The sequence below is a fragment of the Lepidochelys kempii genome, chromosome 5, assembly GCF_965140285.1.
Source record: "Lepidochelys kempii isolate rLepKem1 chromosome 5, rLepKem1.hap1, whole genome shotgun sequence".
NCBI lineage: Eukaryota > Metazoa > Chordata > Testudines > Cheloniidae > Lepidochelys > Lepidochelys kempii.
This window is the reverse complement of record NC_136384.1, coordinates 42,177-69,889: the sequence shown is the minus strand read 5'-3', so window position 1 is coordinate 69,889 and position 27,713 is coordinate 42,177. Positions and strand designations below refer to the sequence as shown.

Genomic DNA, 27,713 nt, shown 5'->3' with positions numbered 1-27,713 from the left:
CTCGTTTTTCATTCTTTTTTTCTTCATCCTCCTCCTATAAGTAATAGCAAGTAAATGAAAATGAAGTGAGGTACCTTGATTGTTCTCGTCATCCAACTAATTTTTCCAAAGACCACTTGAAAATCGTTGGGGGTCTCGGCAAACCACAATGATCTTTCCAAATATTGTTTGTACTGTTAGCTAACTATTGTAAAGCTCTTTGGATAAGAATGCTTTATAAAAAAATGTCGGGGTGCAGGGTCTGGCCAGGACTTAGGGTGTGGGAGGGGGCTCAGGGCTGGGGGTGCAGGGTCTGGGAGGGAGTTAGGGTGAGGGAGGGGGCTCAGGGTTGGGGTGTGGAGTGCTGACCTGGGGCAGCTCCCATTTGGTGCGAGGGGTGCAGGTGGGGATGTGGGGAGGGGTGTGGGAGTCAGGGTGGGGAGGGGGCTGGGGGTGTGAGAGAGGGGTGCAGGAGTCAAGGCTGGGGATGCAGGGTCTGGGAGGGAATTAGGGTGCAGGAGCGGGCTGGGGTGCAGGGTCTGGCCAGGAGTTAGGATGCAGGAGGGGGCTCAGGGTTGGGGCAGGAGGTTGGGATGAGAAGCGCTTACCTGGGACAGCTCCTGTTTGGTGCGACGGGTGCAGGTGGGAAAGTGTGTGTGGGGGGGTGTTGCAGGAGCTCCTGTTTGGGGCTCAGGGTGGGGATGGGGATGTGTGGGGGGGTGCAGGAGTGAGGGCATTGGGGGCTGGGTATATGGGGGGTGCAGGAGTCAGGGCAGGGGGCTAGGGAAGTGTGAAGGGGTGTAGGAGTCAGGGCAGGGGGCTGAAGGTGTTGGTTGGGGTCGTGGGGGTTTTCCCAGCCCCCTGCTCTGAGCAGCTCATGGCAGGGGGCTGGAGGGGGTATGTGTAGGGGGAGTGCAGGGCCCCACCTTTGCTCAGCCCTGCCCCAATTCCACCCCCTTCCCAAGGACCTGCCCCTGCCTCTTCTCCGCCTCCTCCCCCGAATGCGCTGCAACCCCACTTCTCCCCCTCCCTCCAGGAGCGCCGGCAAACAGCTGTTCGGTGGCAGGGGAAATGCTGGAAGTGGGAGGGGTGGGAACACGGCACGCTTGGGAGAAGAGGCGGGGGAGGGGGGAGCTTGGCTGCCGGTGGGTGTGGGCGGAGCCTGCCCTGCAACATGAGCCCCAGCAGCCGGCAGGACCAAGCTTCTGCCCCCGCAGGGGAGCATGGTGGGCAGAGAAGAGCTGGTGGGGCCTTGCAGCCCAAGCAGTGTGGGCTTGGCCGGGGCCACTTTGGAGCCTGGACCCGGGGCCATGGTAAACCCAGTACTGCCCAGGCCCCATCCTGCCTGCTGTAAGGCTGTTCCCTTTGTGCTGGGGCCGCTGGGACCAGGGCTGCTCCGGCCACACCGCCCACCCTCCCAGTGCTCACAGCTCGGCTGGGGGGCGCCTTCAGGGGAGGGGATGCCGGTCAGCTGGGTGTTGGGCTGGTTGGTGTGGCCAAGGCATGCTAACCATGGGGGTCGGGCTGGGTGGCACGGCCCGGGGAGGCTGGGGCCACGCGGCCCAGCTCTTTGGTGCTCTGGGGGTGCTAGCCTGGGGCAGGAGCTAGCAACCTGTGTGTGTGTGGCGGGGAGGTGGTGCTGGGCAGGGGCCAGCGGCCATAGTGGGGGCTGGGCTCCGGTGGGTGTGGAAGGGGGCAGGGCCTTGGGCAGAAGGGGCAGGGCTGGGGGCTAGTCTCCCCAAGCCCAGGGTTTTCCCACCACCCATGATCTCATCCACCTTTTCTCGCTAATATCCTGGGACCAACACAGCTACAACAACACTGCAAACAAAGAATAACCAGACCCTCCTGGATCCATGGTCCTGTTGGTGAAAACTCCATCAGCAGTGCCAGCCAGGGCTCTGGCAGTGGGAGCTCCCTCTCAGCAGCACAAGCCAAGATTTCCCCCTCACTACAGCCTGCACTTATAGCTCAGAAAAGTCCTTTCTCCATGTGCCAGGAGCTCTATTGACTATGTTCGGGTTCCTGGGGACCATTTCGGCAATTCCTTGCATGTTACTAAATAAGCATAGCAAAACAACAGTACTTTACCCGGAATTGAGCACCCACTGATTGCTTCCGTGTGTTGTTGAAGTTATTGTCTGTTCCTGGCAAGACCTGAAACCAGACCTAAACATGTATATCACATACTCCAACATCATTCCCCTGAGCTCCCAGCCTGGAGCCCTGTCTCTATCTGAAGATCAAGCCCATAGGGTGCTGGGAAAAGGACAAGAGAATGGATTTCAAAGGAGGAAAAGGTGAGTATGCATGTGCCAGGGAGACAAGAGGGAAAGCCCACTGCCACAAAAGGAGGAAGAGCTATAGGAGCAGAGACAGATTCCAACGTGCAGGGCTGCCTGTCCTCATTCTCTCCCCCACCTTAATTGTAGACATCCCAGATGGGAGAATCATGCCACCAGGACCCAGTTATTGGTTGTCCTGGGGACCCCATGGTTCTTACCTTGGCTTTAATGTGAGGCATCAAAGTCCCTGTTCTGGAGACTGTGGCTGGATAAAAGAAAAAGGTAACACTGAGTTCTGCAGCCCCATCCCTCAAACCAGGTGAAACCATCAGCAGACATGGAAACCTCCCCACAGGTGCAGAAAGCTTGTCCTGGTAAACCCTCTTCCCCAGAAAAAAGTTTAAGCTTCACATGCTGAATACAAATGAACGAAACCCTGGTAAAACAATGAGCTTAAGAGCAGGAAAGGAACACTTGGAAAACGTGCAGGTACATAAAACAGATCTAGGAAGTAGCATTTGGGGCACTGAGGGAAATTGCTTATCAATTTACTGAACAACCGGCCACCATCTTTGAAAGAGTCAGGGACAACTGGGGAGGTGTGAGAAGAAAGGAGAAAAGCAGAAATAGTGCCAATTTAAAAAAAAAAAAGTAAGAAGAGGGATCCTTACAATTACTACTACCCTGCAACTTTTATCCCTATCAGAATAATGGGAATGTTAACAGTATAAACAAAAACAAAAAACCCCTGAACCCACACAACACTGAATATCACGAAGACAACTCAACTATGACCAACAGTCAGCATGGGAGGCTTATAAAGAGTCATACCAGGTAAGTTATTTATATAATTTCAGGATGAGGTTAAAAACAGATAAAATTAGCATTGAATTTAGTGAAGGATGTGATACAGTCTCGCACAACATGGATACAACATTGTCACCTGAACTGAAGACTGGCCGAAAGACCATAAACACAGGACAAAGATAAACAACAAAGAAATGAGCTGGGGGGATGAGGTTCAGTCTTATTTCACATTTTCATTAACAATCTGGAAGAGGTAAGCAAACAAGATGTTAATGACATTTGCCCATAGAGCTACACTGGAAAGAGTTGGAAATCCCATCAAGGACAGAAAAATGCTGAGACCCAGGTTATTTATTTAATTTGCTAAATGCCAACAGGTAGCTGGAGGAGCTGAACAAGACATAAAATATAAAGTGAGCACTGTACACTTTGTATTGTGTTGTAATTGAAATTGATATTTGCAAATGTAGAAAAACACCAAAAATATTTAATAAATTTCGGTTGGTATTCTATTGTTTAACTGCGATTAATTGAGATTAATGTTTTATCACAATTAATTTTTTTGAGTTAATTGCGTGAGTTAACTGCGATTAATTGGCAGCCCTATATAATATACATATTGTGTGTGTGTGTGCACGCAAGCACGCGCATGCATGTTGGAAAGTCCCTGCAATTCCGTTCACCCATGTCAAATATCCCACAGCACTTTGCAAAGTTGAAGTGATCTTTGGCATTAGAAAATAGGAAGTCTGTCGAAGCCAAAATACATGAACAGCATATCCTAGCGCAAGTTGGGGTGTACCTCCTATGCCCAACTGGTTCGGAATTTAGCATGCAAAACAGAGATGAGAAAAGTACAGAACAAAACAAGTTAAAGAACTGTTACAAACTGGTGGGCTGGATGTTCATAACACGTAAATAGTTTTCTAACTTGTAACTATAAATACTACTAGCTGAAATGCATATATATGAAGCACACCTTCTGTATAAGGTGAACATACTGAAAGAATTTGCTTCCCAAAAGGAGGATTGTTTTGTGACTATTGGGCCTACAAAATGTACCTCAATTGTAAGCTCAAAACTAAGAAATGAGTGAAAGTTCCTAAAATGTTACAATAACCATAAAAAATAGGTCAAATTATTTACAACACTGAATGTAGAAATAAGTGGCAGAGAACCAAAGAAGCTGGATTAGTCTAACCCAAAAAGGCCATGTTGATATAATCCAAGGACTGTTAAAATTATGCTTGGAGAAACGGAAGGCGTGGAACCAGAAATTAATAGATCAAAACTGGTGTTATGGATAGTATGCCTAATTGGTGAACAAAATAATGAGGGGGATAAACTATGCAACCCTTGGGCTTCTTAAATAAACTTTTGGGAAAAAATCTTCAGTTCAGCTCTCCTTCTCTTCTCTCGTCGCACTTTGCATCATAGTCCTGGTCTACACTACGAGTTTAGGTTGAATTTAGCAGTGTCAGATCGATTTAACCCTGCACCCATCCACATGACAAAGCCATTTTTGCCGACTTAAAGGGCTCTTGCAATCGATTTCTGTACTCCTCCCCGACGAGGGGATTAGCGCTGAAATCAACATCGCCAGGTCGAATTTGGGGTAGTGTGGATGCAATTCGACGGTATTGGGCTCCGGGAGCTATCCTAGAATGCTCCTTTGTGACCGCTCTGGCAGCACTTTCAACTCAGATACACTAGCCAGGTACACAGGACAAGCACCGGGAGCTTTTGAATTTCATTTCCTCTTTGGCCAGCATGGCGAGGTCATCAGCGGAGGTGACCATGCAGAGCTCATCAGCACAGGTGACCATGCAGTTCCAGAATCGCAAAAGAGCTCCAGCATGGACCAAATGGAAGATACTGGATCTGATCGCTGTATGGGGAGACGAATTCATGCTTTCAGAACTCCGTTCCAAAAGATGAAATGCCAAAATATTTGAAAAAAATCTCCAAGGGCATGAAGGACATAGGCTATAACAGGGACCCGCAGCAGTACTGTGTGAAACTTAAGGAGCTCAGCCAAGCCTACCAAAAATCCAAAGAAACAAACGGCCACTCCGGGTCAGACCCACAGATATGCCGCTTCTGTGATGAGCTGCAGGCAATTCTAGGTGGTTCCCCTACCACTACCCCACCCCTATACGTGGGCTTCCGCAAGGGGGGAGTCTCACACAACAGGGATGAGGATTTTGGGGACGAGGAAGATGAAGATGAAAAGGAGGATGAAACCGTCCTTCCTGACAGCCAGCAACTATTTATCACCCTGGAGCCAATACCCTTCCAACCTTCCCAAGGTGGGCTCCCGGACCTTGAAGGTGGAGAAGGCACCTCTAGTGAGTGTACCTTTGTAAATATAATACATGGTTTAAAAGCAAGCATATTTAATGATTAATTTGCCCTGAAGACTTGGGATGCATTTGTGGCCAGTACAACTACTGGAAAAGTCTGTTAACGTGTCTGTGGCTGCAGCGGAAATCCTCCAGGGACATCTCAATGAAGCTCTCCTGGAGGTACTCCCAAAGCCTTTGCAAAAGGTTTCTGGGGAGGGCAGCCTTATTGCTTCCTCCATGGTAGGACACTTTACGACGCCAGGCCAGTAGCACATAGTCTGGAATCATTGCAAAACAAAGCATGGCAGCGTATGGTCCCGGTGTTTGCTGGCATTCAAGCAACATCCGTTCTTTATCTCTCTGTGTTATCCTCAGGAGAGTGATATCATACATGGTCACCTGGTTGAAATAGGGGAATTTTATTAAGGGGACATTCAGAGGTGGCCATTCCTGCTGGGCTGTTTGCCTGTGGCTGAAAAGAAATCATCCCCGCTGTTAGCCACGGGGTGTAGGGAGGGGTGAAGCAATCATCCCAGAGATTTGGGGGGTGGGGGGAATGACCTTTGTACCGAAAGCACATGTGCTATATAATATTAACAGCTTGGTTCACCGTGAAAGAATCTACCTATTGTTCTCTAAAATGTGTCTTTTTAAATACTACTCTCCCTTTTTTCCTCCCGCAACTGCAAATGTTTCAACGTTGCGACTAGCATCTCTGTCTCAGAGGCTAGCGCAGATAAGAAGGCGAATAAAACTGCACTCATGATTAAATGTTTTCTGAGCTCATGCAGTCCTCCCGCACTGAAAGGGCTCAGCAGAATGTGTGGAGGCAAGCAATGTCAGAGTCCAGAAAAGCACAAAATGAACGTGAGGGCAGGAGGGACGCGCGAGAGGAGAGGTGGTGGGAGCAGAGGAGAGGTGGCGGGATCAAGATGATAGGCGGCGGCAGTGTGATGAAAGGAGGCAGGCTGCAATGTTGAGGCTACTGGAAGATCAAACTGATATGCTCCAGGTTGAGCTGCAGGAAAGGCAGCAGGAGCACAGACTGCCACTGCAGCCCCTGTATAACCAACCACCCTCCTCCCCAAGTTCCATAGCCTCCTCACCCAGACGCCCAAGAACGTGGGGGAAAGGGGGGTACTCCGGGCACCCAACCACTCCACCCCAGAGGACTTCCCAAGCAACAGAAGGCTGGCATTCAATAAGTTTTGAAGTGAAGTGTGGCCTTGTCCTTCCCTCCTCCCCCACCCCTCCCGGGCTACCTTGGCAGTTATCCCCCTAATTGTGTGACGAATTAATAAAGAATGCATGAATTTGAAACAACAATGACTTTACTGCCTCTGCAAATGGTGACTGAAGGGGGGAGGTCGGTTGGCTTACAGGGAAGTAGAGCGAACCAAGGGGGCAGGTTTTCATCAAGGAGAAACAAACACAACTGTAACGCCATAGCCTGGCCAATCATGGAACTGGTTTTCAAAGCTTGTCTGATGTGCAGCGCGCCCTGCTGTCCTCTTCTAACCACACTGGTGTCTGGCTGCGCGTGATCAGTGGCCAGGCAATTTACCTCAACCTCCCACCCCACCATAAACGTCTCCCGCTTACTCTCACAGATATTGCGGAGCACACAGGAAGAAGTAATAACAATGGGAATATTGGTTTCGGTGAGGTCTACCTGAGTCAGTAAACTGCGCCAGCGCACTTTTAAACATCCAAATGCAAATTCTACCACCATTCCATTTGAGCATAAGCTTTCATGAGCTATAGCTCACTTCATTGGATGCATTCAGTGGAAAATACAGTGGGGAGATTTATATACATAGAGAACATGAAACAATGGGTGTTACCATAGTGATCACTCTGATTACAGTATGTATGGTAACACCCATTGTTTCATGTTCTCTATGTATATAAATCTCCCCACTGTATTTTCCACTGAATGCATCCGATGAAGTGAGCTGTAGCTCACGAAAGCTTATGCTCAAATAAATTTGTTAGTCTCTAAGGTGCCACAAGTACTCCTTTTCTTTTTGCGAATACAGACTAACATGGCTGCTACTCTGAAACCTACCACCATTCTGCACTTGCTCAGCCTATAGTTGAACAGCTCCCGACTACTGTCCAGGGTGCCTGTGTATGGCTTCATAAGCCATGGCATTAAGGGGTAGGCTGGGTCCCCAAGGATAAATATAGGCATTTCAACATCCCCAGCGGTTATTTTCTGGTCTGGAAAGTAAGTCCCTTCCTGCAGCTATTCATACCGACCAGAGTTCCTGAAGATGCGAGTGTCATGTACCTTTCCCAGCCATCCCACGTTGATGTTGGTGAAATGTCCCTTGTGCTCCACCAGTGCTTGCAGCACCATGGAAAAGTACCCCTTTCGGTTTATGTACTGGCTGCCAAGGTGGTCCGGTCCCAAGATAGGGATATGTGTTCCGTCTATTGCCCCATCACAGTTGGGGAATCCCATTGCAGCAAAAGCCATCCACTATGACCTGCACATTTCTCAAAGTCACTACCCTTGATAGCAGCAGCTCAGCGATTGCGTTGGCTACTTGGATCACAGCAGCCCCCACAGTAGATTTGCCCACTCCAAATGGATTCCTGACTGACTGGTAGCCGTCTGGCACTGCAAGCTTACAGAGGGCTATCACCACTTGCTTGTGAACTGTGAGGGCTGCTCTCATCTTGGTATTCCTGCGCTTCAGGGCAGGGGAATCATCCCAGGCCTGCAAAACTATGCCATCCCACCAGTCTGTGCTTGTTTCCCGGGCCCAGAATCAGCATTCCACAGCATGAGCCTGCCCCTTTGCCATCAGGATGACCAAATTGCCAGGGCCTGTACTTTGAGAGAAACCTGTGTCCATGTCCTCATCACTCTCATCACCACGCTGCCATCGTCTCCTCGCCTGCTTTTGCAGGTTCTGGTTCTGCATATACTGCATGATAATGTGCAAGGTGTTTACAATGTTCATAACTGCCACGGTGATGAGTGGGCTCCATGCTTGCCGTGGTATGGTGTCTACAGGACAGCAGAGTTGTAGCGGAAGCAGTGGCTGATGACAGATGCCAAGAGAATAGATATTTATAGAGAACAACGAGAGGACCTGCGAGGTGGATTCATGAGAGCAGAATTGCAGCGGAAGCGGGAGCCCATGACTGCCAACATGGAGAAATTCACTATCGAGACAAAAGCAGGAGAGCAGAGTTGCAGTGAAAGCAGTGGTTTGATGACGACCGTTAGCAATCCTACTGCACCGTCTGCTGAAAGCAGTATGGCACCTGCATGGAAAAAAGGCGCAAAACGATTGTCTGCCATTGCTTTCACGGAGGGAGGGGCAACTGACGACATGTACCCAAAACCACCCGCAACAATGTTTTTGCCCCATCAGGCATTGGGAGCTTAACCCAGAATTCCAATGGGTGGCAGAGACTGCAAGAACTGTGGGATAGCTATCCACAGTGCAACGCTCCGAAAGTCGAGGCTAGCCACGGTACTGTGGACGCACTCCGCCGACTTAACGTGCTTAGTAGAGACACACACAATCGACTCTATAAAATCACTTCCTAAAAAATTGACTTCTATAAATTTGACTTAATTTCGTAGTGTAGACATACCCAAAGTTCATCCCCCTTCCTGTCAGCACTGCAACTCATCTGAAGGACTTTCTTCCTGAGAGAAAGACCGGCTGGCCTTGCTCCTGTTTAAGGAACTTTGTTTTCGCCTGCGAGTACTAAAAGTCATCGCATTATCATACACAATGTGGTCGTAGCTGTGTCGGTCCCAGGATATTAAAAACACAAGGGAGATAATATAATATCTTTTACTGGACCTACTTGTGTCACTAAGAGACCTGAAGAAGAGCTCTGTGCAACTCAAAAGCTGTTCTCTCTCACCAACACATGTTGGTCCAATAAAACATATTACCTCACCCACCTTGTCTCATTGCATTATCATGTCATCCAGTCCTCAGCCCACCAGTGGGGATATATGATTAGCAGCATTACAAAAGCACTATATTGTATTCTCTACCCTTATGGTGTTATTTTATGCCCCACTGGACACTGAGGTGCTAAAGGAGCACTCAAGGACGATAAAGCCATTGCGGAGAAACTAAATGAATTCTTTGCATAGGTCTTCACGGCTGAGGATGTGAGGGAGATTCCCAAACCTGAGCCATTCTTTTTAGGTGACAGATCTGAGGAACTGTTCCAAATTGAGGTATCATTAGAGAAATCTTTGAGGGGGTCAACAATCATGTTGGCCAAGGGGATCCAGTGGATATAGCATACTCAGATTTTCAGAAAGCCTTTGACAAGGTCCTTCACCAAAGGCTCTTATGCAAAGTAAGCTGCCACAGGATAAGAAGGAAGGTGCTCTCATGGATTGGTAACTGGTTAAAAGATAGGAAACAAAGGGCAGGTATAAATGGTCAGTTTTCAGAATGGAGAGAGGTAAATAGTCGTATCCCCCAGGTGTCTGTTTTGGGACCTGTCCTATTCAACATATTCATAAATGATCTGGAAAAAGGGGTAAACAGTGAAGTGGCAAAATTTGCAGATGATACAAAATTACTAAAGATAGTTAAGACCCAGGCAGACTGCAAAGAGCTACAAAAGGATCTCTCAAAACTGGGTGACTGGGCAACAAAATGGCAGATGAAATTTAATGTTGATAAATGCAAAGTAATGCACATTGGAAAGCATAATCCCAATTATACATATAAAATGATGAGTCTAAATTAGCTGTTACCACTCAAGAAAGATCTTGAAGTCACTGGATACTTCTCTGAAAACATCCACTCAATGTGCAGCAGCAGTCAAAAAACCTAAAAGAATGCTGGGAATAATTAAGAAAGGGATAGATAATAGGACAGAAAATATCATGTTGCCTCTATATAAATCCATGGTACGCCCACATCTTGAATACTCTGTGCAAATGTGGTCGCCCCATCTCAAAAAAAGATGCATTGGAATTGGAAAAGTTTCAGAAAAGGGCAACAAAAATTATTAGGGGTATGGAACGGCTTCCGTATCAGGAGCGATTAAGAAGACTGGGACTTTTCAGCTTGGAAAAGAGACGGCTAAGGAGAGAGATGATTGAGGTCTATAAAATCATGACTGGTGTAGAGAAAGTAGATAAGGAAGTGTTGTTTACTACTTCTCATAACACAAGAAGTAGGAGTCACCAAATGAAATTAATAGGAAGCAGGTTTAAAACAAATAAAAGGAAGTATTTCTTCACACAACACACAGTCAACCTGTGGAACTGCTTGCCAGAGGATGTTGTGATGGCCAAGGCCATAACAGCGTTCAGAAAAGAACAAGATAAATTCATGGAGAATAGGTCCATCAATGACTATTAGCCAGGATGGGCAGGAATGATGTCCGTAGCCTCCGTTTGCCAGAAGCTAGGAATGAGCGACAAGGGGATGGATCACTTGATTCCCTGTTCTGTTCATTCCCTCTGGGGCACCTGGCACTGGCCCCTGTTGGAAGACAGGATACGGGGCTAGATGGACCTTTGGTCTGACCCAGAAGGGCCATTCTTATGTTTACTGTTTCTTTCCTTTTATCCTATCTCACTCTCTTGGCTTTTCATTCAATCCTGAAATCAACTATCCTGTGATCATCCAAACCTGTGTTGTTTAAGGAGAAAGGATCCAACCAGATGACAGCACTGACCAAAACATAACTAACCAGGGCCCAAGCAACAGGTGTCATGGTCGACATGCCAGCCAAAGCATCCACTGATAACTAACCAGCAGTACAGTATTCCAAAAACATAATCAAAAGCCATATTTCACCCATCTTTTCTATCCGGTCTCTCCTCCACCTTTGTGGCTGTCTGTTTGTTAAGAACAGGATGAGTGAATATCTTTCACATCAGGACCGAGAGTAAAATTAACTTTCTCCTGTTCATCATAGAAAATTTGCTCTGAAAATAAGAGATTCTAATATTTTGACTACAAAAGGAGAAAGACATTGATAAGGTCTGACTAAGTTTGTTTTGCATAATCACTCAACAACAGTTTCAATAGAAATGCCTGTTTTAATTTCCTGTTTTTTCCTGTGCCTAATTAAATTTAATTTGAATGAATGCTTTTGGGTGTTTGCCAAGTAACAGAGTAAAACCAAGGCTTTGTTTAAAGATAACCCTGAACCATGATGTCAGTACATGAGAGGATGGTTCTAGACTGTTCTCAACGGTAGCAGAAGACAGAACGAGGAGTAATGGTCTCAAGTTGCAGTGGGGGAGGTTTAGTTTGCATATTAGGAAAAACTTTTTCACTAAGAGGGTGGTGAAACACTGGAATGCGTTACCTAGGGAGGTGGTAGAATCTCCTTCCTTAGAGGTTTTTAAGGTCAGGCTTGACAAAGCCCTGGCTGGGATGATTTAACTGGGAATTGGTCCTGCTTCGAGCAGGGGGTTGGACTAGATGACCTTCTGGGGTCCCTTCCAACCCTGATATTCTATGATTCTACAGTTTTGGGCTGCACATACAACTGCATGGACTGCCATATCACAAAGCAAGGCAGAATAGTCTGACTTTGGAATACTGCAGCTGTGCCTGGGACATGGAGTCATCTTTGTGAACCACATAATAGACAAACTGAAGAGAGTTCAAAGAAGAGCCATGGCACTAATCAGGGTGGAAAGAGCCAGACTATTCCATTCTTTCACTAAGAGACAGTAAGGGAGGGAAGGGAAAACTCTTCACAAATACATGAAGGCATAAACATCAAGAACGGGGAGAAAAATTATAAAGGGCAACTCCTCAGAATCAACTAGCAAGGATGAGGGTGCTACAAATAATGTTAATTAGGGCTGTGAAGTGACAAAAAAATTAATCCCGATTAATTGCACTGTTAAACAATAGTATAATACCATTTATGTAAATATTTTGGATGTTTTCTACATTTTCAAATATATTGATTTCAATTACAACACAGAACACAGTACTCACTTTATATTTATTTTTATTACAAATATTTGTGCTGTAAAAAAATGAAATAGTATTTTTCCAATTCACCTCATACAAGTACTGTAATAGAATCATAGAATATCAGGGTTGGAAGGGACCTCAGGAGGTCATCTAGTCCAACCCCCTGCTCAAAGCAGGACCAATCCCCAATTAAATCATCCCAGACAGGGCTTTCTCAAGCCTGACCTTAAAAACTTCTAAGGAAGGAGATTCTACCACCTCCCTAGGTAACGCATTCCAGTGTTTCACCACCCTCTTAGTGAAAAAGTTTTTCCTAATATCCAACCTAAACCTCCCCCACTGCAACTTGAGACCATTACTCCTCGTTCTGTCCTCTTCTGCCACTGAGAATAGTCTAGAACCATCCTCTCTGGAACCCCCTCTCAGGTAGTTGAAAGCAGCTATCAAATCCCCCCTCATTCTTCTCTTCTGCAGACTAAACAATCCCAGTTCCCTCAGCCTCTCCTCATAACTCATGTGTTCCAGACCCCTAATCATTTTTGTTGCCCTTCGCTGGACTCTCTCCAATTTATCTACATCCTTCTTGTAGTGTGGGGCCCAAAACTGGACACAGTACTCCAGATGAGGCCTCACCAATGTCGAATAGAGGGGAACGATCACGTCCCTCGATCTGCTCGCTATGCCCCTACTTATACATCCCAAAATGCCATTGGCATTCTTGGCAGCAAGGGCACACTGCTGACTCATACCCAGCTTCTCGTCCACTGTCACCCCTAGGTCCTTTTCCGCAGAACTGCTGCCTAGCCATTTAGTCCCTAATCTGTAGTCGTGCATTGGGTTCTTCCGTCCTAAGTGCAGGACCCTGCACTTATCCTTATTGAACCTCATCAGATTTCTTTTGGCCCAATCCTCCAATTTGTCTAGGTCCCTCTGTATCCTATCCCTGCCCTCCAGCATATCTACCACTCCTCCTAGTTTAGTATCATCCGCAAATTTGCTGAGAGTGCAATCCACACCATCCTCCAGATCATTTATGAAGATATTAAACAAAACCGGCCCCAGGACCGACCCCTGGGGCACTCCACTTGACACCGGCTGCAATCTCTTTATCATGAAAGTTGAACTTACAAATGTAGAATTATGTACAAAAAAAACTGCATTCAAAAATAAAACAATGTAAAACTTTAGAGCCTGCAAGTCCACTCAGTCCTACTTCTTGTTCAGCCAGTCACTCAGACAAACAAGCTTGTGTACATTTGCAGAAGATATTGCTTCCCTCTTCTTATTTACAATGTCTTATTTACAATGAAAGTGAGAACAGGCATTCGCATGGCACTGTTGTAGCCGGCGTCACAAAATCTTTACATGCCAGATGCACTAACAATTCATATGTCCCTTCATGCTTCACAATTCCAGAGGACATGAGTCCATGCTGATGACGGGTTCTGCTCGATAATGATCCAAAACAGTGCAGACCGACGCATGTTCACTTTCATCATCTGAGTCAGATCACACCAGCAGAAGGTTGATTTTCTTTTTTGGTGGTTTGGGTTCTGTGGTTTCTCTCATCAGAGTGTTGCTCTTTTAAGACTTTTGAAAGCATGCTCTACACCTCATCCCTCTCAGAGTTTGGAAGGCATTTCAGATTCTTAACCCTTGGGTCGAGTGCTGTAGCTATCTTTTGAAATCTCACATTGGTACCTTCTTTGCATTTTGTCAAATCTACAGTGAAAGTGTTCTGAAAATGAACATGTGCTGGGTCATCATCTGAGACTCCTATAACATGAAATATATGGCAGAATGTGGGTAAAACAGAGCAGGAGACATACTATTCTCCCCCAAGGAGTTCAGTCAAAATTTAATTCACACATTTTTTTAAAAAAGCGTCATCAGCATGGAAGCATGTCCTCTGGAATGGTGGCCAAATCTGGCAAGTAAATACCTTGTAATGCCGGCTACAAAAGTGCCATGCGAACGCCTGTTCTCACTTTCAGGTGACATTGTAAATAAGAAGAGGGAAGCAATATCTCCTGTAAATATAAACAAACTTGTTTGTCTTAGCGATTGGCTGAACAAGAAGTAGGACTGAGTAGACTTGTAGGCACTAAAGTTTTACATTGTTTTGTTTTTGAGTGTAATTATATAACAAAAAAAATCTGCATTTGTAAGTTGCATTTTCACAAAAAAGAGATTGTATTACAATACTTGTATGAGATGAATTGAAAAATACTATTTCTTTTATCATTTTTACAGTGCAAATATTTGTAATAAAATAATATAAAGTGAGCACTGTACACTTTGTATTCTGTGTTATAATTTAAATCAATATATTTGAAAATGTAGACAAACACCCAAAAAATGTAATAAATTTCATTTGGTAGTCTACTGTTTAACAGTGTGATTAAAACTGCAATTAATCTTTTTTTATCGCAATTAATTTTTTGAGTTAATTGCGGGAATTAACTGCGATATATAATGTCTTCTGCAGTTTCCACAGTATGCATCCGATGAAGTGACCTGTAGCTCACGAAAGCTCATGCTCAAATAAATTGGTTAGTCTCTAAGGTGCCACAAGTACTCCTTTTCTTTTTGCGAATACAGACTAACACAGCTGTTACTCTGAAACCTGCGATTAATTGACAGCCCTAATGTTAATTAACATTAGATACAGGTTGGAAATCAGGAAAAGCTCCCCTAGAGTAAGATGCAAAAGGGGATATGGCCTTCATGGAAGAAACAGTGTCTCCAGGGAAATGGAAGCCCCATTGCTTCTCTTTGAAAATTAACACTAGTGAATGTATAATAGGGGATAATCCTGCACTGGCCCCAGGGAGGTGGGCTATTTGATCTAGGGCAAGAAGGTGAAGAAATGGCTGATTCTTGGAATTGATATAACTTGTCCAGCTTTCCAGCCATAATGAAAATGACAAAGTGGCCAAGGCCACATTTCCTTTACAGACACCACACAGCCCTTGATACTGAAAAGATAAACATTAGCCTTTAGCTGAAAGGTGCCCATTAATCATGTGTTGCCACTTGGAGAGAGGAGCATCTGACTACAAGCAGCTTTTACAAAGAACAGGTCATGCCAGGTCTTGGGGCTGAGGTGGGCATTACCTGTGCAGGAGAAATGAAAAGACTGCCTCCTTTATTTCAGAGCTAAACAAGACCTCCAAGTAGCCAGACCCTGGGAGACACTTCCACCATCTACAGGATAGCCTTTGAGGGATGCTTCCACTACCATGAGTATGTGTTACTCCTGGGGGAATGCTGCGCTACTGCGTGCATGCGTAATTAATGAGCCACACATTTTTATTTTTTTGCACAGAAAAAAGCTTCTGCTGAAATGTTGCTGCAGTTCTGCCTTTTGCCCACGACAGGACACTTAGGGTTGCTGTGCCTGTCAGGCCAGGTCAGGAGACGGGGCTAAAGGGAGTCAGACAGCGTGGGATGTGGTGGGGGTCAGACAGGGGCTCATAAGGTCTAGTGGGGGAGGACAGACTGGGAAAGGGTCTGAATGGGAGTGGAGGTGCAGGGCCACATGGTGATGGGGGAGGGGGTGCAGAGCTACAGAGGGTGGCTGAGTGGGTGTACAGAGACACATGGGGACAGGGGGAAGGGGGATAGGGGAGTGGCTGGGTGGGCATACAGAGACACATGGTGATGGGGGAGGGGGTACAGAGCCACATGGGAACAGGGGGGTGGCTGGGTGGAGGCCCAGACACACATCCAGACAGGGGGAGGGGGTACAGGAACACATAGGGACTGGGGGAGGGGTGCAGGGCCACATGGGGATAGGGGCAGTGGGTGTATCATAGAATCATAGAATATCAAGGTTGGAAGGGACCCCAGAAGGTCATCTAGTCCAACCCCCTGCTCAAAGCAGGACCAATTCCCAGTTAAATCATCCCAGCCAGGGCTTTGTCAAGCCTGACCTTAAAAACCTCTAAGGAAGGAGATTCTACCACCTCCCTAGGTAACGCATTCCAGTGTTTCACCACCCTCTTAGTGAAAAAGTTTTTCCTAATATCCAATCTAAACCTCCCCCACTGCAACTTGAGACCATTACTCCTCGTTCTGTCATCTGCTACCATTGAGAACAGTCTAGAGCCATCCTCTTTGGAACCCCCTTTCAGGTAGTTGAAAGCAGCTATCAAATCCCCCCTCATTCTTCTCTTCTGCAGGCTAAACAATCCCAGCTCCCTCAGCCTCTCCTCATAACTCATGTGTTCCAGTCCCCTAATCATTTTTGTTGCCCTTCGCTGGACTCTCTCCAATTTATCCACATCCTTCTTGAAGTGCGGGGCCCAAAACTGGACACAGTACTTCAGATGAGGCCTCACCAATGTCGAATAGAGGGGAACGATCACGTCCCTCGATCTGCTCGCTATGCCCCTACTTATACATCCCAAAATGCCATTGGCCTTCTTGGCAACAAGGGCACACTGCTGACTCATATCCAGCTTCTCGTCCACTGTCACCCCTAGGTCCTTTTCCGCAGAACTGCTGCCTAGCCATTTGGTCCCTAGTCTGTAGCTGTGCATTGGGTTCTTCCGTCCTAAGTGCAGGACCCTGCACTTATCCTTATTGAACCTCATCAGATTCCTTTTGGCCCAATCCTCCAATTTGTCTAGGTCCTTCTGTATCCTATCCCTCCCCTCCAGCGTATCTACCACTCCTCCCAGTTTAGTGTCATCTGCAAACTTGCTGAGGGTGCAATCCACACCATCCTCCAGATCATTTATGAAGGTATTGAACAAAACCGGCCCCAGGACCGACCCTTGGGGCACTCCACTTGATACCGGCTGCCAACTAGACATGGAGCCATTGATCACTACCCGTTGAGCCCGACAATCTAGCCAGCTTTCTACCCATCTTATAGTGCATTCATCCAGCCCATACTTCCTTAACTTGCTGACAAGAATACTGTGTATGAATGTGGGTGGAGGGACACATGTGGACAGGGGGTGCAAGGACACATGGGGGTGCAGGAACACATGGGAACAGGGGAAGATATGCCTGACGAGAAAGGCTAGAGGTCAGCCAGGGTCTGCATCGGGGAAGCTCCTTAACAATCCCTCCCTGACCCCCCAAAAAACTTGTTCCATACTTTCCCCACCCATACCCAACAACCCTCCAAGTTCACACCCAGGCTCCTTCCCAGCAATTTACTTCCCTGTCCCTCAACTCCTCCATTGCCTCTGACACCCCCAAGCCTTTGCACTGCTTCTGAGGGGTGTGGGAAATACGGTTCTGTACGGTCATTTAAATGAATTATTACTCAGAGTTCTGTATTAATATGCCTAGTAAGGAATTTATTTGACAAAAAACGTTTCCTGAATCTTTGTTGTTATCTGTATTGTTACAGAGATACTTGTTGACAGGTATTTTGAAATAAATGACCAAAAATAATTGAAACTGGTGTGATTATATTGTGTTATTTTGACAAATAAATATGCAGAATTTTGCAGCATTTTAAAATATTGTGCACAGAATTTTTAATTTTTTATTGCAGAATTCCCTCAGGAGTAATGTGTCGGGGGTGGATTTGCTTTTATCCTCCCCCTCCAATAAACTGGGGCCTAACTGCTCAGCAGGCTCTATAGTTTGCTGACAGATTTAGTCATGGCTCCCAGACCATGAGAGGGAAGCCTGCTTACCTAGGAGCACTGATGCTGTAGCCTCCACAAAACCCTTCTGGAACTGTAGGCCCTGGCAGAGCAGGAGTGAGACGGTGCACTAAGGGCAGCACAAGCTTGTCTGCTGCACTTATGCTTTTGCCATGGGAGGGCTGGGATAATACTTTGCATCTGGGTAGCTGTGATCAGTGTGGTGCGCAAACATTCAGTTACTCAGTCTAAGACAAAAAGAAAAGGAGGATTTGTGGCACCTTAGAGACTAACAAATTTATTTGAGCATAAGCTCAGTCTCTCAGGTGCCACAAATACTCCTTTTCTTTTTGCGGATACAGACTAACACGGCTGCTACTCTGAAATCAGTCTAAGACAGACACCTTGGGCTGGAGGAACAGTGAAGGGGATGCAACTGAAGGGGACACGGTCCAATATTAAGCAGATGTCTGTGTCCCAGGCACGGCCTCCTGGCCAGTGCACAGCTCTTATAGCAGTGTTTGATTCTCTCCCCTAAGCACAGTCCATGAACTCAGGGATCATTGGTGACACTACCCACCGGGCACCCACGGCAACAGGGGGACTAACCTGTGAACAGCACACTCAGTAGTGGGGTGACACTGTTGATGAAGAGACCCCGGATATTTGCTGGCAAAGTGTCTCTGTTCTTCTCTAGGAAGCCACTGGAAGCATACTGAACCTGGGGAGAGAAGCAGAGCAAGGGAAGCAATTTGCCAACCCAACCCAAGCACAGTGGAACCCAAAGTGTAGGGTGATCAGATGTCCCAATTTTTGGGTCTTTTTCTTATGTAGGCTCCTATTACCCCCCACCCCCGTCCAAATTTTTCACACTTGCTGTCTGGTCACCCTACCAAAGTGTATGGCACCAAGAGCCACGCTGGCAGCACGCAAAAGTCCAGGACAGATAAAAAATCAATGATTTTTTTTTAAACATGATTTTTTTAATATTTACGTTGGATTTTTTTTAATTGTTATTTAAATTATAGTAAGTTTTTCTTTTTAAAAATTACCTGTTTAGAATAAAATCTGAATTTAATACAAAATATGTTAAGGCCTAAACTTATTATAATTTAGTTGTAAATATAAAAGATGTTTTCATAAGAGAAGTTTATGTATCCAAAATATTTAAGGTGGCTTTGTTTAATACAAATAAATTTCATAAGATGTTTGGTATTTAAATTCCAGCTCCCACAGATGCAGCTTGACATAAATCATGAGCAAAAAGTAAATTATCTAGTAAATAAGCAACATCTCATTCACTATTTTCTAACATACTAAAATGTACAATTAATAAGAATCTGAAAATATTAAGCATTATAATTGCTTAAATAAACAGTGTATTCTCTTAAGTAGCAAAAAGATGTACCAAGTCTAGAGTAAAGGCTCTATTTAGTTGTAAATCAACATATTTTAATGATTATATCAGCAAATGAGAATTAACTTTTCTTTAGAAAGTAACTGAAGTACAAATAAAAAAGCTGATTGAAATTGATGAATCAAATAGAACAGTGGGTCTCAAACTGTGGGCTGTGACCCCAAAGTGGGTCATGACTCCATTTTGATCGGGTCGCCAGGGAAGAAAGTCCCACGGGAGGCCCAGAGTCCCAGCTGGGGGCCCCACAGGTGGCAGGGGACCCAGAGCCCCAGTCATGAGCTCCCAGACGGTGATGCTAAAGGTAGGGGGGTTGCAATTTTTTCTAGTGGGGAGGTCACGATTTTATTTCAAGTCCAAATGGGGTCACTAGCACAAAAATTTTGAAAAACACTAAAATAGAGGCTTTCCACTTGGTGATTTAAATCACCTCAATTAAAATAAATTCATCTCGCAAGAGTCCAACACAACAACCATTTTGCATTTACATTTGTATGAATTTTGTATCCTCTTCCCATGGATGCATTTTGACTAAACACCAGGAATGAAATACAAATTATAATACCCAGACACTACAATGATGGTGCACGGCTGGCAGAATAACCCGAAGATATTTATTTTTTCTTGCTTTGCCTTCCTTTCTCATTTTATTCCATTTTCTTTCCATCTGTAACTTCCTTTCTCTCCCCCTCGTTCCATTAGGTTGTTATCCTTTCCACTGTGCTCTCTTTCCTCCATTCTCCCACTCCCCTTATTTCCTACCTTCAGCCTCCCATTCTCTCTTTTCCTTTAACTAGATGTTAAGTATTTTAATAATGAATGTCTTAGAGGGTAACCCCCTGAACAAATACTGAATCAAAGTATTAAATCACAGAACATTAGTAACCTGAACTGTGTCTTCCCTTGTTACAAAATTCACTTCCATGTAAATGAGCTGTTTAATAAATTATGGCCAAGATTATCGATCCAGGGGAAGTGTATGTTCATCTGTCCTAAATTAGGCTCCTCAGTCTATATTTAAGCGTTGAAATAAATGGCCCAATTTTCAAAATGCTAAGCACCTAGCTGCTCCCACTGGGTTTGTTAATGTTTGGTAATACAGCAGTGATTCTGGTATTCCGGGCTCCTAGACATAAGGCCACTAGGTTTCTCCACCAATGCCCTACAAAGAATGCAGAGTATATCTTAGAAGGAAATCAGCAAAGCAATAGCTTGAGACAGGAGCTCACATACAGCAGAACCCCAATTATCCAATCTAATTGGGACCGGGTCCAGATCGAATAATCAAAAATTCAGATAATCCGGAGAATGGGCAAAGAGCTTTCTATCCATTATTTAAGATGTGTATAAGTAGGGGCATAGCGAGCAGATCGAGGGACGTGATCGTTCCCCTCTATTCGACATTGGTGAGGCCTCATCTCGAGTACTGTGTCCAGTTTTGGGCCCCACACTTCAAGAAGGATGTGGATAAATTGGAGAGAGTCCAGCGAAGGGCAACAAAAATGATTAGGGGACTGGAACACATGAGTTATGAGGAGAGGCTGAGGGAGCTGGGATTGTTTAGCCTGCAGAAGAGAAGAATGAGGGGGGATTTGATAGCTGCTTTCAACTACCTGAAAGGGGGTTCCAAAGAGGATGGCTCTAGACTGTTCTCAATGGTAGCAGATGACAGAACGAGGAGTAATGGTCTCAAGTTGCAGTGGGGGAGGTTTAGATTGGATATTAGGAAAAACTTTTTCACTAAGAGGGTGGTGAAACACTGGAATGCGTTACCTAGGGAGGTGGTAGAATCTCCTTCCTTAGAGGTTTTTAAGGTCAGGCTTGACAAAGCCCTGGCTGGGATGATTTAACTGGGAATTGGTCCTGCTTTGAGCAGGGGGTTGGACTAGATGACCTTCTGGGGTCCCTTCCAACCCTGATATTCTATGATTCTATGGAGTTGCTTTTAAACTATCTGACCCCTCCCAGAGAAGCATTAAAACACACACTCCTTTTTTATTTTCAGTGTATCTGAACAGCTACTTCCAGTAAAGAGTACCAGTTTTTAAAAATGCAGAATAATCATTTTAAGTTGCAACAACAGCAACACTATTATTTTGCAGTTGCTTGAGTTTATCATTTCTGCTCTTTACTAGAAGTAACAGTTCATGTATGCTATCCTGTGTGCGCGCTGGTTGTTTGGTTAACACGAAGAGCTGGATAATGAAGGCTCGGATAAATGGGGTTCTGTTATACCATGGTGATGGGTACATTGCAAATACTGAGAAAATCCACAGTTTCCAGGGGAAGCCCCACCTTCCCCAGGGACTATGTGCCCTCTCTGACAAAGTCCCTCCTCTACCTTGGTGGGTCTTGTGCTTATTGGCAGATTTGCTCACCTTGGAGATTTGCGGCAGCCCTCAGTTTCACCGTTTTCGTGAACCCACAGTCCAGGTCAACTTCTCCTGTGTCTGACCAGGAGTTGGGAGGCTTGGGGGGAACCCGGGCCTGCCCTCTACTCTGGGTTCCAGCCCACGGCCCTGTGGAATGCAGCTGTCTAGAGAGCCTCCTGGAACAGCTGTGCGACAGCTACAACTCATTGGGATACTTCCCCATGGCCTCCTCCCAAAACCTTCTTTATCCTCACCATAGGACCTTCCTCTTGGTGTCTGATAATGCTTGTACTCCTCAGTCCTCCAACAGTACGCATTCTCACTCTCAGCTCCTAGTGCCTCTTGCTCCCAGCTCCTTACACACACACTACAAACTGAAGCGAGCTCCTTTTTAAACCCAGGTGCCCTGATTAGCCTGCCTTAATTGATTCTAGCAGCTTCTTAATTGGTTGTAGGTGTTCTAATCAGCCTGTCTGCCTTAATTGTTTCCAGAAAGTTCCTGATTGGTTTGGAACCTTCCCTGTTACCTTACCCAGGGAAAAGGGATCTACTTAACCTGTGGCTAACATATCTGCCTTCTATCACTCTTCTGTAGCCATCTGGCCCAACCCCGTCACACCTCCCACAGATTCATAGATTCTAAAGCCAGAAGGGACCACTGTGATCATCTAGTCTGATCTGTGTAGCCGAGGACATGGAACTTCCCCAAAATAATTCCTAGAGCAGATCTTTTAGAAAATAATCCAATCTTGATTTAAAAATTGTCAGTGATGGAAAATCCACCACAACCCTTGGTAAATTGTTCCAGTGATTAATTACTCTTACTGTTAAAAATTCATGCCTCATTTCCAGTCTGAATTTGTCTAACTTCAACTTCCAGCCACTAGATCATCTTACACCTTTCTCTGCTAGACTGAAGATCTCATTATTAAATATTTGTTCCCCAAGTGGGTATTTAGACTCTAATCAAGTCACACCCTAATCTTCTCTTTGTTAAGATAAATAGATTGAGTTCCTTGAGTCTATCACTATAAGGCAGGGTTTCTAAATCCTTTAATCATTCTCGTGGCTCTTTTCTGAATCCTCTCCAATTTATCCACATCCTTCTTGAATTATGGGAACCAGAACTGGACACAGGATTCCAGCAGCCATCACACCAGTGCCAAAGACAGAAGTAAAATAACCTGAGATTCTCTTGTTCATGCATCCCAGGATCACACTAGCTCTTTTGGCCACAGCGTCACATTAGGAGTTTGAGTTCAACTGATTATCCACCATTTCTCTCAAATCTTTTTCAAAGTCACTGCTTCCCAGTACACAGGATATGGGACTCTAAGGCCTTGTCTACACTACAAAGTTTTGTCAGCAAAAGCTGCCTTTTGCTGACAAAACAGGGGTGGTGTACACACTACAAAGCTACTTTTGGTGAAAAAAACTCTGCTGTTTTACTGACAAAATAAAACCACCTCATCAAGAGGCATAAGGCTTTTTGTGGCAAAAGTTTAAGTGACAAGGTGCCAGTGTAGACACTGTTGTTTGTTTTGTTGACATAACTGGCTTCCACCAGTATCCCACAATGCCTGCCATGACAGCTCTGCTCACTGTTTTGATCTCTGCTGCCCTGCAGGCATGCGTCCCTCCCTTTTCAAAGCTCCGGGAAGTAACAGCTGTGCTTCGTTTTGGGGAACAAAGAGCAAATCATTAACGTGGAATGCTCTTGTTCTGCCCTGCACTAGGAACACAGCTGCACACAGACTGCTGCTGTGGGGAGCTGAGGTCAGGGGTTGTGGGAGGACAGGACACACACTGCTGTGCTGCTTTGACATTCCTCAACATGGAGAGCTCACAGAGCTTCTCAGGATTCTGCTCCTGGCAGCTGAGGAGGCTGTGGGAGAACTCAAGACGGAATCACGGAACCATAGGCAGGCAGGCAAAGCAGACTGCTTCCGGAGAGACTGCTGTGCCGAGCAGAGCTGGGGGCTGCCTCAGGATAGGTCGGTCAGCCTGCTGTCTCTCCCACCACATGTACACCACTCTTCTCTTACTCCCCCCACACACTTCAGTTGAAAAAGCAGCTGACAGTTTACTAGGATGCCCCTGAAACGATGGGATTGAGAAAGAAGTTACTCACCTTGTGCAGTAACGACGGTTCTTTGAGATGTGTGTCCCTGTAGGTGCGCCACTCTAGGTGTTGGTGTGTCTCTGCGCCAGAGATCGGAGATTTTTCGCCGCAGTACTCGGTCGGGGGAAGGGCGCGCACAGGAGCTGTCTCGTGCAGCCATTGGTGCCTCCTGTAGCGCACACACCCCCGACCGTCCCCTCCGTCCCCTCCCCACCGCAGAGCTCGGCTGTGTGAACTCTGAAGTAGAAGGGAGGAGGGTGGGTAGTGGAGCACCCACGGGGACACACATCTCAAAGAACCATCGGTACTTCACAAGGTGAGTAACTTCTTTGAGCGATGTCCCTGTGGGTGCTCCACTCTAGGTGCTTGTAGAGCAGTATCCCCCTAGGGATGGCAGGGGTTTGGAGTTACGTATAAGTGTGTGATGAGAGCACTGTGAGGCCAATGATAGAAACTGAGATAAGGCCTTGGGTGATAGCGTAATGCTTTGCAAAAGTGTGCTCCAATGTCCAGGTTGCAGCTCTACAAACATCTATTAAGGGGACATTGTTCAAGAATGCGATTGATGTTGCCATGGCTTGTGTTGAGTGGGATCTGATGCCCACAGGGCATTCTTTGTTCTGTAGGTGGTAGCAAGTTTGAATACCGGAAGAGACTCATTTGGAGAGTCTCTGGGTCGATACTGTAGAACCTTTGGAGCGTTCTGCTGTAGAGACGAACAGTCTTGGTGACTTGTGAAATGGTTTAGTTCTGTCCAAGTTGAAGGCTACAGCCCATCTGACATCTAGCGTGTGTAACGTTGCTTCTTGAGAATCCTTATGTGGCTTGGGATAGAAGGCAGGTAAGTGTATGGTTTGGTTAATATGAAAATGTGTAGTCACTTTGGGCAAGAATTTTGGGTGAGGACATAACATGATTTTGTCTTTGGTAAATACAGTGTACGATGGTACAGCCATCAACACTCCTATTTCGCTGACATGTCTTGCAGACGTGATGGTTGCATTCCTAGTGGCATTCATTGACATATGTAAGAGCGAGCAGATTGCTAGAGGTTCGAAGGGTGGTCTTGTGAGACATTTGAGCACAAGATTGAGATCCCATGGTGGCATAGGTTGGCATACTTCTGGGTGCATGTTCTGTATATCTGCAAGAAAGCATTGTGTAATCGGGTGAGCGAATATTGAAGCCCCTTCTATCGCTCATGGAGGCCGTGATGGCAGCCAGGTGTACTTTAACAGAACTTATGGCTAACCCCGTTTCCTTCAGTTCTAGTAGGTAGTCTAGGATCATAGCTAGAGGCGCCTTAGTCGCGTCCAGCTGTTTTTGCTGGCACCAAAGGGAGAATCTTCTCCACTTGTGGTGGTAAGTATTCCTAGTGGTGAGGTGACGGCTATTTAGTAATACCTGTTTTACTTTCTCCGAGCAGTTCAATTCTCCATGTTGGAACCACACAGGAGCCACCTTTGAGATAGAGCTTTGCTGAGTCTGGATGGAGCATCAGGCCCTTGTTCTGGGACAGGAGGTCCATCTATAAGGGCAGCGGTTGTGGGGCACAGACTGCTAGGCATGACAGGTACGGAAACCAAGTCTGTCTGGGCCATGTGGGGACAATGAGAATGATGTATGCTCTGTTGATTCGTATCTTGCGGATGACCCATGGGATCATTGGTATCAGCAGGAAGACATACATGAGTGATGCATTCCACAGGATGAGGAAGGCATCCCCTAACAATCCCGGTGCCAGGCTGGCCCTGGAGTAAAAGAGTGGACATTTGTAGTTTGTCGCTGAGGCGAACAGGTCGATCACTGGGTGGCCCCATTTTTGGAATATCGTGCTGAGAACTCTGACATGAATTTCCCACTCATGTTCCTGTGAGAAGTGCCTGCTGAAGTTGTCGGCAGTAGTGTTTTGGCATCCCGGTAGGTATGACGCTGTGATGTTTATATTGTTGCGGATGCACAAGTTCCACAAGTTTCATGGCTTCTATGCATAGCGAGTGAGACCTGGCTCCCCCTTGGCAATTGATGTAAAACATGCATGCCACATTGTCGGTGACAATAGAGATTGAAGTCTGCCATATAAGTGGGAGGAAGTGGTGGCATGCACTGTGTACCCACGTGGAGTTAAGGGACATTGATATGTAGTGAGGTTTCCGTCGCAGACCACTTGCCTTGTACATTGTGGTGACCCAAGTGTACGCCCGGACCTATCAGGGAGGCGTCTGTTGTAATAGTCACAGACGGGGGGGGTCTTGTTGAAAGGGAATCCCTGAGCATACATTGCCTGGTTGTGTCCACCATTGTAGGGAGAGGATAACCCTTGGTGGTAGTGTCACACATCTGTTGAGAGAGTGTTTGCTGGGTGCACAGACTATGCTCAACCAGTGCTGCAGACAGCGCAAATGGAGTCTGGTATACTTTACTATGAAAGTCGTAGCTGCCCTATGTCCCAGAATCTGAAGGCAGGTCCTCACTGAAGCTTGTGGGCTGATGGTCACTGTGGAAATAAGATTGGTCAATGTCGTGAACCTGAGGTTTGGTAATATTGCCTTAGCTTGTATGGAGTCTAAGTCGGCTCCAATAAAGCCCAAGTGCTGAGCTGGTTCCAGGGAGGATTTCTTTTAGTTTATCTATCGACCTAGCTGGTGAGACAGGTCTACTGTGGCTTTCTTCCGGCAACTCGCAGAAGTTACTAGATCGCAGGCCCTGGTTCTCATGGGACACTTCAATCACCCTGATATCTGCTGGGATAGCAATACAGTGGTGCATAGGCAATCCAGGAAGTTTTTGGAAAGTGTAGGGGACAATTTCCTGGTGCAAGTGCTGGAAGAACCAACTAGGGGCAGAGCTCTTCTTGACCTGCTGCTCACAAACCGGGAAGAATTAATAGGGGAAGCAAAAGTGGATGGGAACCTGGGAGGCAGTGACCATGAAATGGTCGAGTTCAGGATCCTGACACATGGAAGAAAGGAGAGCAGCAGAATACATACCCTGGACTTCAGAAAAACAGACTTTGACTCCCTCAAGGAACTGATGGGCAAGATCCCCTGGGAGAATAACATGAGGAGGAAAGGAGTCCAGGAGAGCTGGCTGTATTTTAAAGAATCCTTATTGAGGTTACAGAGACAAACCATCCCAATGCGTAGAAAGAATAGTAAATATGGCAGGCGACCAGCTTGGCTTAACATTGAAATCCTTGCTGCTCTTAAATACAAAAAAGAAGCTTACAAGAAGTGGAAGATTGGACAAATGACCAGGGATGAGTATAAATATATTGCTCGGGCTTGCAGGAGTGAAATTAGGAAGGCCAAATCACACCTGGAATTGCAGCTAGCAAGAGATGTTAAGAGTAACAAGAAGAGTTTCTTCAGGTATGTTAGCAACAAGAAGAAAGTCAAGGAAAGTGTGGGCCCCTTACTGAATGAGGGAGGCAACCTAGTGACAGAGGATGTGGAAAAAGCTAATGTACTCAATGCTTTTTTTGCCTCTGTCTTCATGAACAAGGTCAGCTCCCAGACTGCTGCACTGGGCAGCACAGCATGGGGAGGTAGTGACCAGCCCTCTGTGGAGAAAGAAGTGGTTCGGGACTATTTAGAAAAGCTGGATGAGCACAAGTCCATGGAGCCGGATCCGTTGCATCCGAGAGTGCTAAAGGAGTTGGCGGATGTGATTGCAGAGCCATTGGCCATTATCTTTGAAAACTCATGGCGATTGGGGGAAGTCCCGGATGACTGGAAAAAGGCTAATGTAGTGCCCATCTTTAAAAAAGGGAAGAAGGAGGATTGGGGAACTACAGGCCAGTCAGCCTCACCTCAGTCCCTGGAAAAATCATGGAA

The 27,713-nt window shown here is 46.1% G+C and overlaps 1 protein-coding gene across 5 annotated transcripts in view; it reads right to left on the bottom strand.

Annotated features, from left to right (window-relative positions):
• The window catches only part of LOC140911037 (myosin-IIIb), a 154,414-nt gene that overhangs the window by 84,630 nt on the left and 42,071 nt on the right, over positions 1–27,713 (bottom strand). For all 5 annotated transcript variants that reach the window (XR_013635754.1, XR_013635755.1, XR_013635756.1 and 2 more), the window contains exons 14-16: positions 18,579–18,690; positions 2,483–2,529; positions 2,071–2,136 (exon numbers count right to left, since the gene is read on the bottom strand). Coding sequence is in view for 2 of the 5 variants with exons in the window: in XM_078852684.1 (XP_078708810.1) it covers positions 2,071–2,136; positions 2,483–2,529; positions 18,579–18,690 (225 nt within the window). In the remaining 3 variants the exon portion in view is untranslated. The remainder of the gene's footprint in view (positions 1–2,070; positions 2,137–2,482; positions 2,530–18,578; positions 18,691–27,713) is intronic.